At 46.0% G+C, this 17,869-nt stretch overlaps 1 protein-coding gene across 4 annotated transcripts in view; it reads right to left on the bottom strand.

Moving 5' to 3' along the window:
* Positions 1 to 17,869, bottom strand: part of LOC142580091 (tyrosine-protein phosphatase non-receptor type 7-like) — a 166,977-nt gene that overhangs the window by 57,066 nt on the left and 92,042 nt on the right. For all 4 annotated transcript variants that reach the window (XM_075690869.1, XM_075690871.1, XM_075690872.1 and 1 more), the window contains one exon: positions 14,115 to 14,193. In XM_075690869.1, coding sequence (XP_075546984.1) covers positions 14,115 to 14,193 — 79 coding nt within the window. The remainder of the gene's footprint in view (positions 1 to 14,114; positions 14,194 to 17,869) is intronic.

Below are 17,869 nucleotides of genomic sequence, written 5' to 3'. Positions count from 1 at the left end.
TGATCCGGTATCACAATGATGGTGACGACTTCTTGTCTGTAATTGTGACCGGGGACGAATTATGGTGCCGCTACTACGAGCCTGAAACACGATGGAAAAGCTTACAGTGGAAACATTCGGATCCACCACCCCCAAAGAAAGCAAAGGCCATTATTTGCATCGGAAAGGTGTTGTTGGCTTTTTTTTTAGGAAGCAACTCTGGAATGTGATGGCATGAGAGACTCCTGGATTAGAACACTTAGAAACAAGAAGAGTTAAAGGAGATCACATGGTACACAAAAACTCGAAATGATTAAATGGCAGAAGGAAAGAAATGGATAAAAGCCAATCAAGCATTGCATCAAGGCACATGCATGTTTGCAAAAGCCTGTATGAGCATAGCTAAATAAATGGTGCTGGCAAAAGACAACCAAAGCAATCAATGGTGGCCACTACAAAAAGTCAAATGCTGTGGTCATTCAGCTTCGTCTTCCCATGCATGCTTGCATAGTCTGGAATTAAGAAAATAGATTGGGTATTTAAGAGCTCTGCTAGGGAAGCCAAGCGATCCAAGGGCACACCAGGCCTTTCTTCACACCTCAGCTAGCAACAAACAATGTAGTGGATGTGTATAGATGGGGTGGCAGCAAGGGATGGGGCTAGGGAGTTGGGTTGCGTGTGGAAGGGGGGGGGGGGGGGGGCAACCTCCGCCAATGTTGAATTGAATTGAATTTTTATTCTCCTTGAACAAATACACAAGGAAGGAGTAGCCACAAAAAGCTACTGAGATTAGTAGCTTGACGAGGTGGCTGCCCCTTACACAGCAGCAGCAGCAGTAGTTATGAAAAAATTTTCATACAAATGACTGCTTTCGTACAGATGCATGGACAATGATTGCACAACGGAACGTAAGCATTTTGCAAAATACAAAAGAAAGCTTCACATTAATGAGCAAAATATATGAAAATAGATAAATAAATGCATCATAGTTCACAGGAACTGATCTTGCATTGTTTTTTTGGACAACTGTGACACATGTACAGATTCTTTGGCAAGATTATTGAGCAGAGCTGGAAGAGTAAAAGCGATTGATTGGTTCGCATAGTTGTTTTGAGGAGTAGGTATGTGCCAAATATTGTGGTGACGCGTAGTGTATACGCCAATATTTTTTCTTAATTCTGAAATCTCGCTATAAAAAGAGTTGTTCTTTATGGCCGAGCAGTATGTCTGGAGTAAACAATAATTATAAAAATCATGGACATTTATAACCTTAAATTGTTTAAAGAGTTGCTGCATGTGAGAATCATATGGGACGTTTGCAATTATTCGCATAAACTTCTTTTGAATTAGGAACAGTCGGTTTAGATTCGTTTTTGTTGTTGTGCCCTATACCAGGTAGGCGTAGGATAACTGAGAAAGGGCTAACGAGTTATATATTAGTAGCTTTATACGTTGAGGAATGATATGTCGACATTTGTTTAGCATACCCGCAGTTATGCACAATTTTTTATGAGTTTCACGGATATGGTCTTCCCAAGTTAAAGTACTTGAAAGATATATGCCCAGCACTTCCATGCATTCTACTATGTTCAGGACAATCACCACGTCAGACGAGTCTACGACTACAAACATGCACACACACATACACACGTACATGTACAGACAACCAGACGGCACACCGAAATGACAAATTCCACACGCAAACATCACCCACACCACCCAAGCCAAATAGTGTGGCTTGAGAGAAGGAAAAAAAAAAGGCAAAAGTGCTTCTGTAAAAAGGCAAAAGCAAATTCTCGATGCTAATAGCATCGTCTCACTGTGGTTGGCACTATCAGCTGCAGGTTTGTAGTGGATGCAAACTCGTGGCTGGCTTCGCTTCGTACGACCAATGTGAAGATATAGTTACATGGAGGCAAACACAACAGGGAAACTTAGCACTGAACCATATGGTCGAATGCGCACGCCAGATCAGAAGCCTCTTCTTCATCGACGTTCCTCTAGGGGAAAATTACCGTAACATGACCCTTGGCTGCTGAAGCACCATCACGGTGCTTGCTATGGTGTAGGGGAGCGGCAAAGTTTAAGGTGGGGGGATTTGTGAACAATGTCTGTAGGCGGCAAAACAGAGGGAGAGGAAGACTCGAGCGGGCTAATCTCGCAAGTTCAAGTTCTCTTATTAATCACATGAAAAAAATATAAAATTATGGGGTTTTACGTGCCAAAACCACTTTCTGATTATGAGGCACGCCGTAGTGGAGGACTCCGAAATTTTGACCACCTGGGGTTCTTTAACGTGCACCTAAATCTAAGTAAATGGGTGTTTTCACATTTCGCCCCCATCGAAATGCGGCCGCCGTGGCCGGGATTCGATCCCGCAACCTCGTGCTCAGCAGCCCAACACCATAGCCACTGAGCAACCATGGCGGGTATTAATCACATGAAGTACCTACATTGCGTATGGTATAAAGGTAGGACCCTATAACTCTCGTAGGGGTTGTGAAGGGGGCCCCTATGTTATATGCTGTTACATAAACACTACAGCGCGTGAGTATGTGTGAGACAGTACAAGTATGATAAGTACTCATTGAGCAAGTGACGCGAGCATAAAAGAGTGAAGGTTAGTTTTGTAGCTGATAAATGGCTGTTGTGCTGTTAGATCTGTTGATAATTTATTCCACAGCTGCGATGCGACATGCAATAATGTAAATGATCCATAATTAGTGCAAGATTTTGGAACAGTTAGCATTTTTGAGGTGACTGATCGTAATGTGTATGTGGTATTTTGATAATTAGTTTTTACAGAAGGACGTAATATATTTTTGTGCATGATTTTGTAAAGCATAAGTGGCGCCTTTTACACATCTTAAGACATGGTAGAGTCCGGAGCACCAGGACAGCAATTTTTCAGAGTCCAAAACGCCGAGTCTGAGTCCACAGAAGCACAAGGGCACCCGGGGTATAGATAATGTCGCGATGACGGGAGTCATAGCTGTGCCTGATGGTCTTGCGATATCGTAAGGCCATGGCGAGCAATCTGGCGTGCCTCGTCAGCTTTGGAAATGGCATCGTGGGTGTACTCAGTGTGCAAATGGTTGGCAGCGGGGATGATAGTGCTAAAAGGTAACAATGGGTCGTGGCCAAATACAATATAAAGGGTGAAAAACCAGCGGTATAGCCATGGGAGGAATTGTAGGCAAATGCAACGAAGGGCATCACAGCGTTCCAGTCTTGATGGTAAGAAGAGATATAGATAGAAAGCATGTCTGACTGAATCGTTCAGTCAAGTCGTTGGTTTGCAGGTGGTAAGCTGCCGTAAATTTGTGTTTTGTCGTGCAGGAGCGAAGCAGGTCATCGATAACTAACCTAACTGTTGACGGAGGATGCCACAGCAAGGCAATCGAGTCTATAAATGTTTGCGTTAATTTTAACTTTACTCAAGTCATATCCAAACCAACCCGTGTAACCCAAGATTGTGAAAGCATTTTAGACTTCATACTAACCAGTATCCCTGAAACCATCTCATACTTGCCAGAAATAAGTGACCACAAAGTAGTTCAAGCCGACTTTATAATTACTCCACTAAAACGACAAACCACCAAAAAGACCATACGGCTCTACGACAAGGGAAATTACACCGCTATAAATAACGAACTAAATCATTTTCTTCTAATATTCCAGGAAAATTTTCATTGTCGCTCAGTGCATGAAAACTGGACGCTATTTAAGGATAAAATAGATATATTAGTCGACAAATTCATCCCTAAATTTAGTTTCCGTGCCTGCTCTCAAAAACCATGGTTTACTAAAACACTTAAAAGACTAGAAAACAAGAAAACACACCTCTTCCGCTCCGCCAAGCTGTGGGATAATGAAAACGCGTGGCTGAAATATTATACAGCTGAAAAAACATACTTAACGGCAATTCGCAACGCTAAGCATTCTTTTTTCCACGCTGACTTGCCGAAAATGCTGACTACCAACCCAAGAAGATTCTGGCAAATTATAAACCCAAACCACGCATCCACTGTTGCTCTTACGAAAGAATCAGGTGAAGTGGCCACCGACTTTGATTGTGCTAATATGTTTAACACCGCCTTTTCATCTGTATTTAGTAAAGAAACCGACATGCCACCCCCTGTACAATCCAATGTCTTCGGAACTGTTATGCCGCCAATTTTCTTTCTCGCATTCGGAATTTCTGCCATAACTGACAAACTTAAACTATCTTCATCAGCCGGGATCAATAACATTAACTCAAAATTTCTAATGAACACTCAAAACATTGGTGCATCATTTTTGTGTTTACTGTACTCACAGTCACTTTCCACGGGCCAGCTTCCTGCCGATTGGAAATACGGAAAGGTCACTCCAGTCTTCAAGTCAGGTATCAGAGAATCGCTGCTTAACTACCGATCCATTTCTTTAACCAGTATCCCGTGCAAAATCATGAAGCATGTCATTTACACACGTCATGGACTTTCTCGATTTGAATAATTTCTTCAATCCTGCACAGCATGGATTTCACACGGGTTTTTCGCGTGAAACTCAACTGGCCATGTTTGCGCACGACTTACATGCAAACTTAGGTTGCAATTTTCAGACTGACGCCATTTTTCTGGACTTTGCGAAAGCGTTTGACAAAGTACCCCATAAACGCCTTCTACTCAAACTTTCACTGCTAAATCTTCACCCCGACATAAATTGGATCCGTGAATTTCTAAATAACCGCTTTCAGGCTGTTTTTGTGAACAATGCTACCTCTGCTTCCTTTCCAGTAACATCAAGCGTTCCGCAAGGGTCCGTCCTTGGCCCGCTTTTATTTCTTATATACATTAATGACCTACCAACTCATGTATCTTGTAATATCCGAATGTTTGCCGGTGACTGTTATTTATCGCACTGTTGCCAACGCCTCTGATCAATTAACCCTTCAAAGTGATCTTAACCATGTAAAGCAATGGTGCGATGATTGGCTAATGGAACTTAACCCTCACAAATGCAAAACTTTATCTTTCAATCGCCGCTGCTTTCCACTTGTTTTTTCTTATGCGATTAGCAGCGTTCCTGTTGAAGTTCAATGGTTTAAGTATCTGGGAGTCACTTTCTGCCATGACCTTTCTTGGGCTTTGCACGTCACTAACGTCATATCATCTGCAAATAAAACACTTGGATTTTTGCGACGTCATCTACATAACGCACTAAGAACGTAAAATTGTTAGCTTATAAAACTCTCGTGCGAACAAAATTGGAATATGCTTCACCCATTTGGAAGCCGCGACAAGCTTATATTCAAGATGCCTTTGAGTCACTTAAAAACCGTGCCACTAGATTCATTCATCGTTCGTATTCTTATGATGTGAGTGTGTCATCACTAAAACTAGAATCTAATTTACCCCTTCTCTCATGTCGCAGCCGTATCGCCAGTCTTTCTTTATTCTATAAACTTTTTCATAGCTCGATGGGCATCCCGCCATACATTGTTCCACCTACACGCATATCTAATCGCACTGATCATCCTCTTCAAGTTGCGCGCCCTCGCGCCCACGCGCACGCACCGTAGCCTTTTAGAACTGAGGTCAAAGAGCGTGAAAAAGACGAGGACACAAGGAAACAAATACCACAGACGAGCGCTGACTGCCAACTGGAAGTTTATTTGAAATTCACCGGACATTTATACCTTCTTCAGCATAGGCATGCGCACATCAGTCGCAAAAACATCTGCAAATTAACATTTTAATCTTTCTTCCAAAAATGTGATTCCTTTTCCCGACAAGGCAAGAGAGGGAGTGCTTACACATTTATCTAGTTACCTTTTCTACGTCATTTTTTCCTCGTACAGCTGCTGACTGGAATGGCCTTCCGGGTGACACCGCTGCCATTCCCTGTCCATCCACCTTCATAGAAAGCGTCACCAATCACCTTTCACCATAGATTAACACACGGTTTCTGCTTATTTCTGTGTAACCCACCCCTTATGTAATACCCCGTAACGGGGTCTTTAAGGAATAAAAATGAAATGAAATGAAATGAGAGAAAGTACCGGCTATGGTGAGGAGTCGACAAGGGGCTCTATGATATGATGTAAGATGGACGACATGTAACAGGAAATCAGCAACGTCTGTAGCAGAACTGGTAGGGAAAGTGAATGTAATTCTGCATCGGGTGGTGTAGTCCATAACCACGGCAATCCATTTGCTGGCAGCAGTAGAGGCAGGGAAAGAACTGAGGAGGTCAAGATCAACTCGGAAGATGGGGTCAGATGGGACATCAATGGGCTGAGGAGGCCAGCAGGAGGCATAGATGGTTCCTTTTGGCGTTGGCATAGTTCACATGCAGCAACATAGCGACGAACGGAGAGGTAAAGACCGGGCCAAAAGAAGTGATGCCGAGCGCCATCATAGGTCCGGGAAACTCCAAGATGACCAGAGGTTGGAGCATCATGGAGCTGGTCGAGAATGCTCCAGCACAGATGTGCAAGAACGACAAGCAGCAGTTCGCGTCTGCCTGGGCAGGCGTGTTGATATAACATACCATCTTCAAGCACAAGCACGAAGATGCGAAGGGATGGATCGGGTGCTGTGGAATCCAGCTTCTAAATAAGCTTACGTAAGATAGGATCACGGCGCTGTTCATCACGGATGTGGCTTAAAGCAGAGAGCGAGAGTTCACATGCAGGTGTGTCATCGGAGGCTTCAGGCAGATCCACAGTATTGCAAGACAAACAATGAGCGTCCTAGTGCAATTCGCCAGAATTATAAGAAACGGAGTAGGTGTATTCTTGGAGCCGCAGTGCCCAGCGACCAAGACGCCCAGTGGGATCCTTAAGGGACAAAAGCCAGCAAAGTGCGTGGTGATCGGTAGTGATGGTGAAATGCCAGCCATGTAATTAGGGGGGTAATTTGCCCACCACCCAAACGAGAGGAAGACACTCCCATTTGTTGATGGAGTAGTTCTGTTCGGCTGGAGAAAGAAGGCGGCTGCCATGGGCAATAATACGGGCATGCCCATTCTAATGTTGGGCAAAAACAGCACCAATTTCGTAGCCGCTAGAATCGGTGTGGAGCTCTGTTGGAGTGCAGCCATTCAAATGAGCCAGGACAGGTGGTGTGGTAAGCGACGTAATGAGGGTAGAGAAAGCGGCAGCCTATGCAGCACCCTAAAAAGCGGGACGTCTTCCTTCAGTAAGTTTGTGAGAGGACGTGTGATTTCCGCAAAATTGTTTACAAAACGACGGTAGTAGGAGCACAGTCCCAGAAAGCTACTAACTTCCTTTGTGCAAGTCGGAAAGGGGAACTTCTGCACGGCTCGAGTCGACGAGATGACCAAGCATTGTAAGTTGCTGACGCCCGAAGTGCCACTTGGATGAATTAAGTTGCAGGTTGGCGTTGCAAAAGACAAAGGATAGAGGAAAGTCAGTCGAGGTGCATTTCAGACGTCAGTGAAATACAATGACGTCATCAAGATAACACAGGCAAATGGACCATTTAAAACCGTGTAAGAGGGTGTCCGTCATTCATTCAAAGGTGGCCGGGGCTTTGCATAAGCCGAAGGGCATGACTTAAAACTGATAAAGGCCGTCAGGAGTGACAAAAGCGGTCTTCTCACATTCCATGTCATCGACAGCGGTCTGTCAGTATCCTGACCGAAGGTCGATTAAAGAAAAATACTCGGCGCCGTGAGGGCAATCCAGGGCATCGTCTATGCGAGGGGGCGGGTACATATCTTTTTTGGTGATCTTGTTAAGCTGCCTGTAGTCCATGCAAAATCTCCAACTGTCGTCTTTCTTTTTAACAAGAACCCCATGAGATGCCCAAGGGCTGCAGGATGACTCGATTATATCTTTGGAAAGCATCTTGTCAACCTCCTTTTGTAGGATGTGGCACTCAGCTGGAGATACCCGGTATGGCTGTCGGTGGATTGGATGGGCATCGCCAGTGTTTACAGTCGCCGACCGTTTATTTGGACCTCATGGGGACTGCGGAAATGTCCGAATAAACAGGTGTCCGAAAAAGCAGATTAAGAAAAAAAAATGAAAGCCTTTATTTCCACGCACTTATTCGGGCTCGGCAGTAGGCTTGAAGAAATCGTTAGTGTGCCGTTGCACCCTGTTCCATCTACGTGCAATCAGATAAGCCTGAATCTCGGAGAGGTTCGTGGAAGCACAGTCACTGCTTGTGCACGCTCCGCATGCGACGGCAGCGTAGCACATGGTGCATCATCTTCCGACTCGGAGTCATCGTCCGGCGGTGCAGCAGCAACCTGACGAATGATCTCGCTGTCGAGTTCTGCGCACGTCAGTACAGCAGTGTCAGCACCTGTGAAACTGTCAAATGAGACAGTGTCCGGAATCGCAATGCAACCACTGCGCAGGTCTCGGCAGAACATTTTCAGGAGCACATCGGAAGGCGACAAATCTTAGGCCTCCCGGCACCCGCTTGCCGGCATTCCCCAGCGCAGTCTGCGCGGGCACTGTCGGCGCCATTAGACACTTGACGCGATGTTTCCGTACGCCGCGTTGGATCACCGAAACCTCGACACAGCACACAAAGCAAACACCACCGTGCCGACACCAGTCGCACAAACGAAAAACGTGGCCTGCTCGCAGCGTCGTGCGCGAAAGAAACAAATCAGCTGCTGGATTGTCTTGACATGGCTTACTAAGCTGAAACCGGAACTGCTGTACGGCCACTCTATCGAACCAGGCAGAAACGATGATGAGCGGGGATTTCCAGTAGCGCCACCATAGAGAAAGAAATTGCGCCACTTCGTGGGGCAGCAAGGAAGCTCCGTTCAAAACAAAAATGGCGTTCAGCAAGTTGAACTATGCGCCGGTCAGAGTTGGTGCATGGTGCCCTCGATCGAGTTGGCTCAAGGAGCGTCCGAAAAATCAGACGATAGGTTGCAAGGTGTCCGAACTTTCGGCAGTTGTTATACATTATGGTCTATGGGGAGAATGGCGGTGCCGCGAAGCTGACCGAATAATCGGGCATGTCCGAATTTTTGGAGTCCGGAAAATCGGTCGGCGACTGTATGTGGTGCTTGACAGCGCAGGTTTGACCCAGATGACGGTCACAAAGGTCAAAGACGTCCGATAAGAGCAGGATGCGAAGGAGATCATCAGCTTGATGGGGCGAAAGGTCTGGAGCGATCATTTTGTTCAGGTTGGTAGAAGACAGATCTAGTGAAAAAGACGAGATATCAGCGGTACGTGAGCAAGCAACATTAGGTGGAGACTAGGCCAAGATGATGTAGTCGTAGGAAGGTGTCAGCATAGTGAGGGAAACGCACTGTGGGAGGACTTGTGAGTACAGCCTGAAATTCAGCACAGGAAGGCAAGCAAGATTGTCATGTAGAGTTATTACAGCGTGCGCAATACCAACACTGTGCGTCAACAGAACAGCAGTGATGGGAGCGAGCACATAGTCGCACAGAAACACAGGTCACGGCTTGCAGCGGCAAATAAACATAATCGGCATCACAGAGCCGACTCTTTAATTGGTCCGGGTTGATCAATTGCACTTGGTAGGTCAAGCTGTACAGTACCAACGAAACAATCGATGTGGGGAGACTGGGTGGATAAAAAGTCAAGACCGAGGATGACATTACTGGAATGGCGGGCAGGGACGGTGAACAATACAGAAGTTTGGTGGCCGGCAACACTGACATGTGCGGTACACGGTACATAGGCCAGCTACAGGAGACGAACCACTGTCGGCCACACGTACAGCACATGATGAGGCATGGGTCATAACTTTCTTCAACTGTTGATGGTGGTGAGAGCTCATAACAGAAATATGGGCGCCGGTGTTCATCAAAGCTGTAACAGGCAGACCATCCACTTCAACGTTGATCAGGTTCTGATTGGTAAAGAGAGTCAATGGAGGAATATTAGGGAAGGTCGTAATAGCATCACCTACAGGAGCTGCAGCAGTCACTTTCTCGAAGGAAAACGCCGGGAATAGGACAAGGACGGGGAACGGCATAGGGAAGGTGAACGAGAAGGTCAATGTCGTGGTGAGGGCGAGCTGCTGTACTGGGCGGTGGTCGTAGTGTTCTTGGTAGATGTTTCTAGTTCAACTGGGTTGGTGCCTGGTGCTGGCTTTGGGGTGAATAGCGGAAGCTTTGTTTGAGAAGGCGCCATAGATGGTTTGAATGCCCACATTTGCCAGTTCTTGACGAACATGGATTGTATAAGTGATATGGTCGGTTGGGGATCACTGGACTCCCCTCGCACGAAATGTGCGGGCGATGCGGCTTCCATTTCGTGTAGAACGATTCAGGTGATATTCTCTGATGCTGACGGCTTTGGTGCCATACGAGCGCCCCCACACATTGATGTCACTGCCGTGTTAGGATGGCAGGTGAAGTTGTGGGCAATGCGTCGGCTTTTAGCATCCTCGAAGTGTTTGAGATTTAGCAATAATCTCGCTGACTGCTGAAGAGTCTTTCAACACAGTCAGGTTAAACGCACCGTTTTCTATTCCTGTTACTATGTGCGCAACTTTATCGGCTTCTATCATCACGGCGTTAACTTTTCGGAAAAGGGCCAGCACATCACAATGTACGTCAGGTACGACTCGGTAGATGTCTGCACACGCGAGGCAAGTTCTTTATTGGCAGCATGGTGGCAGCCTGCAGGTTGCCCAAACAATTTGTGAATTTTTGTCTTACATACGCTCCAGCTTGATATAAAGTATGTTTGCCAGCATCAAGGTCGGGTCCCACCTGTAATGTGTGCTTACGCACTCATAGAGTCGAATCGAGTCGTTAATGTCGTTATCAGCGCTGGAAAAGGTCCCAGAATGATGGGGTGGAGCCAGGGTGATGGCAGGCATGGTGGCCACCGCTGAAGCAGTTTCACCACCAGAAGACACGCAGAGTGGCGACTTTGTGACCACTGCGGAGCCCCATCTTGCGTCAGGCCCCCAAGCACCACCACCAAGATGTTGCGTGGAGGCAGACACAACAGGGAAACATTATCTACAATATATTTACAGGGAGAGCAAGCACTGAACCATAAGGTCGACTGCGTGCACCAGATCAAAAGCGTCTTCTTCATCGACATTCCTCTAGAGGAATATTACAGTAACAATATTGTCGACATGGCATGAAACCATATCTTTTGCCGCCGACTCTCAAATTCAACAAAATGAAATGTTTTCTGATTCAAGCTTGCTTTTTCTGATTGCCTGATAATTTGGAAACTTTTGCGGCCCCTTCCATGTTAAAAAAATTAATTGGCAACTGTACTTACTGCATAAATGGTTGAATTTCAATGTAATTAAATTAAATTTCAATATAATGAAGCAAATTGCCGATTTTACCGACTTGGTTATATCAAGGTTTGACTGTACAAGGTCATCTGAAATTTCGGACACTTTGTAGAGTGCTGTGCGATAATTTGGACTGACTGCACGACAGGGTGCTAACTTTAATTTGGCAACACAATCGAGCAGAAATAGCGACATTTTTGTTTTGATACATTGTCGGCATGGTCGCACCTCCTCAAGATAGAAACCAGTGATGCCTAGCCAATCTAAAGTTGCCAATTGCCCGCCACGTTTCTGACATAGCGTACGCAATGCGCAGAGTCAAAATAGAACTACTCTACCGCAACCGTTACGGACAAAACCGCAGATGTTATCAACGCTCATGCATCGTGAATGCACAGTTCTGAAGGCACCCAGCCAATGTGCACACTGAGTAAAAATGAAACTACTGCTTGCTGCAACTGTTACGGACAAAACCCTGGTCGTTAGAGAGCTTTACTTAGTTGTCCTTACGGTGTCTCGTTGTCCCTCTCTGTTCGTCCGTGTTTACTTATGCGCTGGAACAATGTTTCATAATGCTACCCGCAACCAACTAGCCCAGCTGTCCATGCTTTACAGTGTCTGGTATTCTGGTAAACGCAAGCAGACTGGGTGTTTTACCAAATGAGCGGAGGTGCAAATGTGAACGGCCTGCACAGTGCAGCCACCTGGTGGTGTGGAGAGGTCGACTAGACAAACACAGCTAATACTGCAGTAACCTTAAAAGCTAATATTTAATAATATTAACAGCAAGGTAATACAGGGACTATTATAAAAGTAAGGCGCATTTTCTGGGAAAAATAGATTCATTGACTGGACCTGTACTCTCCCCCTGCATCAATACACTTGCGGAGACGTGTCTGCCACGGCTGGAATGTCTCTCAGGAATGCTGTAACATGCTTTTGGATGTTTTCCACGGTCTCACAATGCTTTCCATTCAGCACTCTCAATTGGGGAAACAAAAAGAAGTCGGATGGAGCCATGTCGGGACTGTAAGGGGAATGGGGGACCACCAGGGTGTTGCTTCGGGCCAGGGGGTTGGCAACAATGAAGGACGTGTGGCTGCGAGCATTGTCATGGTGGAGCTTGACCGTATCTTTGATATCAGCCCTCACGTGCACGACCCGGCATTTCAATCTCTTGAGCACCTCCAGGTAAAAGGCTGAGTTGACAGTTTCTTCCTGCAGTAAAAACTCAGAATGGACTATTGCTTGGACGTCAAAGAAGACAATGAGTATAGTTTTGATGCGAGACTTGCTCGTTCGCACTTTCTTGGGGCGGGGGGATGATTTTATGTGCCACTCTCAGCTGTGCCTTTTCGATTCTGAGTCGTACTCGGAACATCCAGGATTTGTCTCCAGTTATGAAAGAGTTAATAAAGTCCGACTCATATTGAATCAAATCCAACAATCTTTGACAGCACAAATCTCAAAGTTCTTTCTGATCTTCGTCAATACTTTCGGCACAAGCTTCATGCAGACCTTGCGCATTTGCAGATCCTCGGTCACTATCCCATGTGCCGCAAATGTGGACATGTGTAGGGCAGAACCCTCGCCACATTTCTCTACCGGTTCTACCGCGCTGCCATGGATAGTCGCGTCATAATAAAATCATACACTTTACTTTCATAATGGACCTTGTATTACTTTGCTGCTGGTGCAAGTTTTCAGCAAAAACCGCTGCTGAAAAGTTACACTAGCATCGAAGTGGGATACACTTGGTTACTGTAATATGAGTTCCGTGTTGGTTGGTCTGATTGAGCTCTGCGCCACCAGATGGCTGCACCGTGCAGGCTGTTCATGTTTGCACCTCTGCTCATTAGGTAAAATGCAGTCCGCTTGGATTTACCTGCGTATACTGGACATGCTAAATCTCATGTTATTGATGCGATCATGCATGGTGACTATGCAGTTATGCAGAAATGCAGCCGATGCACGCACAAGGTCAAAATTAAACTAATATTCACCGAAACCACTGCGGACGAAACTGCAGTTGTTATCGATGCAAACATGAATGGCGACTACGTAGTTCTGCAGACACATGCAGCCACCACGGTGTCATGGGCAGTGGTAAATGCATACTAAATGCATAAACAGACATGAAGCATTTGGCGTTTCTGTTGTTTCAGTACAATTCCCATTGATCACTATGGCGATGTGGACTCTGCCGCTTTGTTTCCATTGGATACTAGTGACACTGTTGGTCTTTTGCGTCACACAATTCGGCGCTCTGAGCTTGCTGTGCTCCAAGTGATATCATCATCATTCATTGTCCCTTAAAGGACCCCTTTCAGGGTATTGCATAAGGAGGCATAATGTCCAAATCGGCCAGCGTGCGGCCAAATACGTATGAATTAACAAGAGTTTGATGCCATTAAATAATGCACACGCCTGCTGGGACCAAAGGATGAGTCCAAACTATCCGATTTTCCAAATTAAGAATTTTACTGCAATTTCATGCTCACTATATCTTGCGTGACTTGCAACGGACATGTCGACGGGTGGCAGTGTTTCCACGCTGTGATAAGATAGCGTGCTTGACACTGTGCCGAGAATGCCATGGCTCGTAGGCGCTGGTGCGTCTTGTGCTAGTCACATGAAATTGAAGATAATCCCGAATGTGGGGATCCAAGAACCTTTATTGGCCACTTGTGGAATAACGTCAGTTAGGTTCTGGCGAATGTGGTATTTTGGACTCCTGATTATTCCGAATTTTTGGCGATCCCTGTTACGTCCAAATTATTGGCTGCTGATTTTATCTGTAGTCGAATTAGCAGAAGCCTGCTATATGGTAACAAACTCTACAAACAAAACCAGACTCACTTGGCAATATGCTCCTGTATCGGTTCTTGGCCCCACAGCCAGCTATTTCAGCTCTCTCAGGGTGATTCATTGGGATGTCCTGTGCACAAGAGAGAAAATGCACATGCAATCATGAACACTACAGACGATGCAATCAGTGTTGTCATTTTAGTACGCTTGTGCAAATACTACAGCAGAATCTCGGTGATACAATCATGCCTGATATGAATTTTTAACAAGTCCAGTCCCCCGTCCATTAGCTTACAACGTGCTAATTTCGAATGTTGCAAACCACTTTTCAAGTCGCGGCGGATGATACGAACAATCAAGCTGGTGCTGGTAGGGCCAGCCACTGGCTGTTGTCATACCGGCAGAGCGGCGGCGCCATTGCGCCGTTCGCATTCCTGTTGCCAGAGTGACCTACGTCTCTCCGCCTTAACTTCTAGCCCACCGCACCCATCATACCTTTGCACCCATCAGATTGCACGATATGAAGTAACTTTGCAGCTGCCAAGAAAAGTCAACAGATTCCCGTATTTTGTGCCAATCATGTCCTTATCACCATCAGGCTGCATGCAGCTAGGATGGTGCAAGGACAGAAACTCGAGATAATCAGGCAGGTCGCGAAATGTCGTGCCTTGGAACACGCAAAGTGTCACTGCTGCCAAACTGTATGCGAAACAAGCATGCCAGTGATTCAAATTTTCTTCAACCAATAGGAGCGCTCCCTGCATGCCATGTGACTGCAGTAATGAATTGTGATGCTAGTTTTCCCTTTTCATGCTCTCTTTCGCTGTTTTTATTTCAGCGTGGACAAATGCTGCGCTGCGGTTATATGTAACTCCGATCTCTCCTCTTTAAGGCGATACCAAGAAGGCGGCACTGCATCAATGGAAAGCTGTGCTCGTGCGACCAGTGGTGCGACAGCACCTCTTGAAGCTTGATTTTGAAGACAACAAGCTAAAGCACTGCACTCTTCTCAAAGTTTGCTGTATGTACCCAATATTTCCCCCATGAGATAACGGAAGGTTTTGGGATTGCGAGGACAAAGAATTCAAAAGAGAAAATTTTAAGTAGGTCGGCCATATCATGGCCATGGCCGCGCCCCCTCTTAATTTCCCGATTTTTGAACTTTTTTGGGGGTACGCATTTCGTGTGATATGAATTTTTTGCGCCATGCCGAGATACAGTCGAACCTCGATATAACTAAGTCCAATTTGCAGCTGAAAATTTTGTTAAATCGCGAGTTTCGTTAAGTCGAGGTTCGCATGTTTCAGCAGTCCAAATAAAGATGCAGGTTCTTGGAACGCTCCTGGCGTATGGCACCTTGTAGATAGCAAAATTACAAAGATAACCAATAAACCCCGGAACTAATAACACATCCAAGAGCATGATGCCCGATAGCCAGCGGGTACGAACGCATTTTTCTCTATTACGCATACGGTGAACAGCAGGTCTGCAGCAAGCGCCGCGCCTAGTGCTCATAGCTGCCACTAGATGTGGCCATCAGTGCCATCATCATCATGATTTGTCATCGCTAAAAAAAAAAAAAATATCAGAAGACATGGCAACCCGTGGTGCAAAGAAAAAAAAATTATGCACATACCAGAGCTATCAATTTGAATAACCTTTCGAAGAAAATGGGAAGTGGTATTAATTTGGTGGATCCATGAGGCCACCACTCACCATTAGAGCAGCCATTGGATGATACCGCGCTCAGTAAAGCAATGACGACGTTGATTCATGAACGCTGGAATATTTTATTTAACTTCCCGCAGAGCAATTCTATGCAACTCAGGTGGAAGCGAAGAACTCCGTCAGCTTCATCAGCTGCTTTATAATGAGCGTTGGGGTTATAAGGCATTCGTAGGCTGACAAGGCTGCTAAGGCTTGCTCTTGCGAGTGCGCGCCCACATACGTGCGCAAGAGATCCAGCGCATCCATGACTTGCTTCGGTGTAGCTATGTTGCTTGTCGTCTGGAGTTCTTCGTCCTGCATTTCTGTATCTGTGACGCGCTGGATTATTGCGTCATCGTCCAGCTCTTTAGTTGTCACAGCGAATGCACTGCTGAAGACAAAGTCCTGGAGTGTTATGTCGCTTGGAGCACCTCCCTGATCGCAGAGCAGCTGCCACGAGTCAACAACATCTGTTGTGTACGCCATACTTTCGTCACCGTCACTGTACTCACAGCGGAGCAGGGCCTTAAAATTAAGGCGAAGGTCCGGGCTTGTTTCATGACCATGTCGCACTTCACTGGCAGGGACCGATCACACATTTCAGCGACGTATGCCGCAAGCTTCGCCTACAGCTCCGGAAAGTGTCCAGACTTCGGCACGTGGGAAATTTCTCACTTGCCGTCACAGGTGAAAATTTCGCTTCGCTGCAGTCGCCACTCTCGCACCACCCGTTTGTGATTTGTTTCTTCGGCGTAAAGGATGGCAACCCTCTTGAACGCTGCTGTGAATGAGTGCGGAACGATTAGTGGGCCTGGAACACTCATGACGACTGGGGAAGCATAGAAGTAGCACGTAGCCGGCAGTCAAGTGGAACGCGTCGAATCAATGTCAACGCCTTTCAACAGTGAAAGAAACCCGCGAGCGGTGTCTGCTCTTCCATGAACTACTGATACTCCCTGCAAGCGCCGCCGTTTTGAGGGTGCCGCCGTTTTGAGGGTGCCGCCGTTTTGAGGGTGCCGCCGCAAATGGGAACAGTGGCGCTTCCATCAACTATCGACACCCCGCCATGAGTGTTGCATGCACTGTAAAACTCTTAAAAATGTTGAAAAAACCCTTCTGAAAAGCGAACAAACACGCGGGATAGTGATAAGATATGGGTAGGGCCATAGAGCAAACATAAAATTGTAATTGCACCTCCCGTTGTGCTCGCTTTTCTGGCGGGGCCATGTTTTGGTTTCGATTGTAAGTCGACCCCCCAACTTGAGACTTTTAAGTTTAAGAAAAGTGGTCGACTTACAATTGTGTAAATACGGTAACCAACTGAGAAAACGTGCCCAATGACCGCTGTTCGTAAACTTACTTCCGGTTGGCGCTTTCCCGTTCCAACAGGCCAGTGACGTCATAGCGTGACGCGTTCCGGAACTTCTGAAGCACTCCGGCTAGCACTACAGGAGCGCGTCCACTGCGGGTTTCATACGTACACGATAGATGGCGCAGTGGCACGTTCTGCTCCACGTATTGAAGCGTGCCGGCAAAATTTGAGCATTAAAGGGCGCATGCAAATCGCTGTATGCCCGGCTAAAGTTTTCATCTGCCTGTCAAGGAGGCTCCTGGTACGTGCGTGCGATGCGCGAGGACTTCGTTAAATCGGAAGTACAGTATAAAGTGACCTCGTTAAATCGCGAAAAAAAAAAGATATATGGTTTTCAATGGGGCAGAGATTGAGAAAAATAAAAAGTGCGTTATTTCGAGAATTTCGTTAAATTGAGGTTTGTTATATCGAGGTTTGACTGTATTTGTATCATCGAGATTCTACTGTATCAATCTTTTGGTTCAATGCGATTAGTAACTAGTGTCGAATAATTTCGAGAAGCAAATAGTTCGAATAGTTGCAGGATTTATAGGAAACCTTAACATCAACTGCCTAATATTGAAAAAAAATTTTTTCTTTACTTGCCAAAATGCAAACATGTTTACTCTAAAGTTAGTTTATTTTCGAAGTGCTGTTATTCAGGCATTCTCACGTAAAAATGCGAATTCAATACTTTCTACAATACCAGCGGCACAAAAGATTTGTTTACAGGTTCTTTCTCACTGTT

This window comes from Dermacentor variabilis, chromosome 4 (genome assembly GCF_050947875.1).
Source record: "Dermacentor variabilis isolate Ectoservices chromosome 4, ASM5094787v1, whole genome shotgun sequence".
NCBI lineage: Eukaryota > Metazoa > Arthropoda > Arachnida > Ixodida > Ixodidae > Dermacentor > Dermacentor variabilis.
This window is presented reverse-complemented; position numbering and strand designations above follow the sequence as displayed.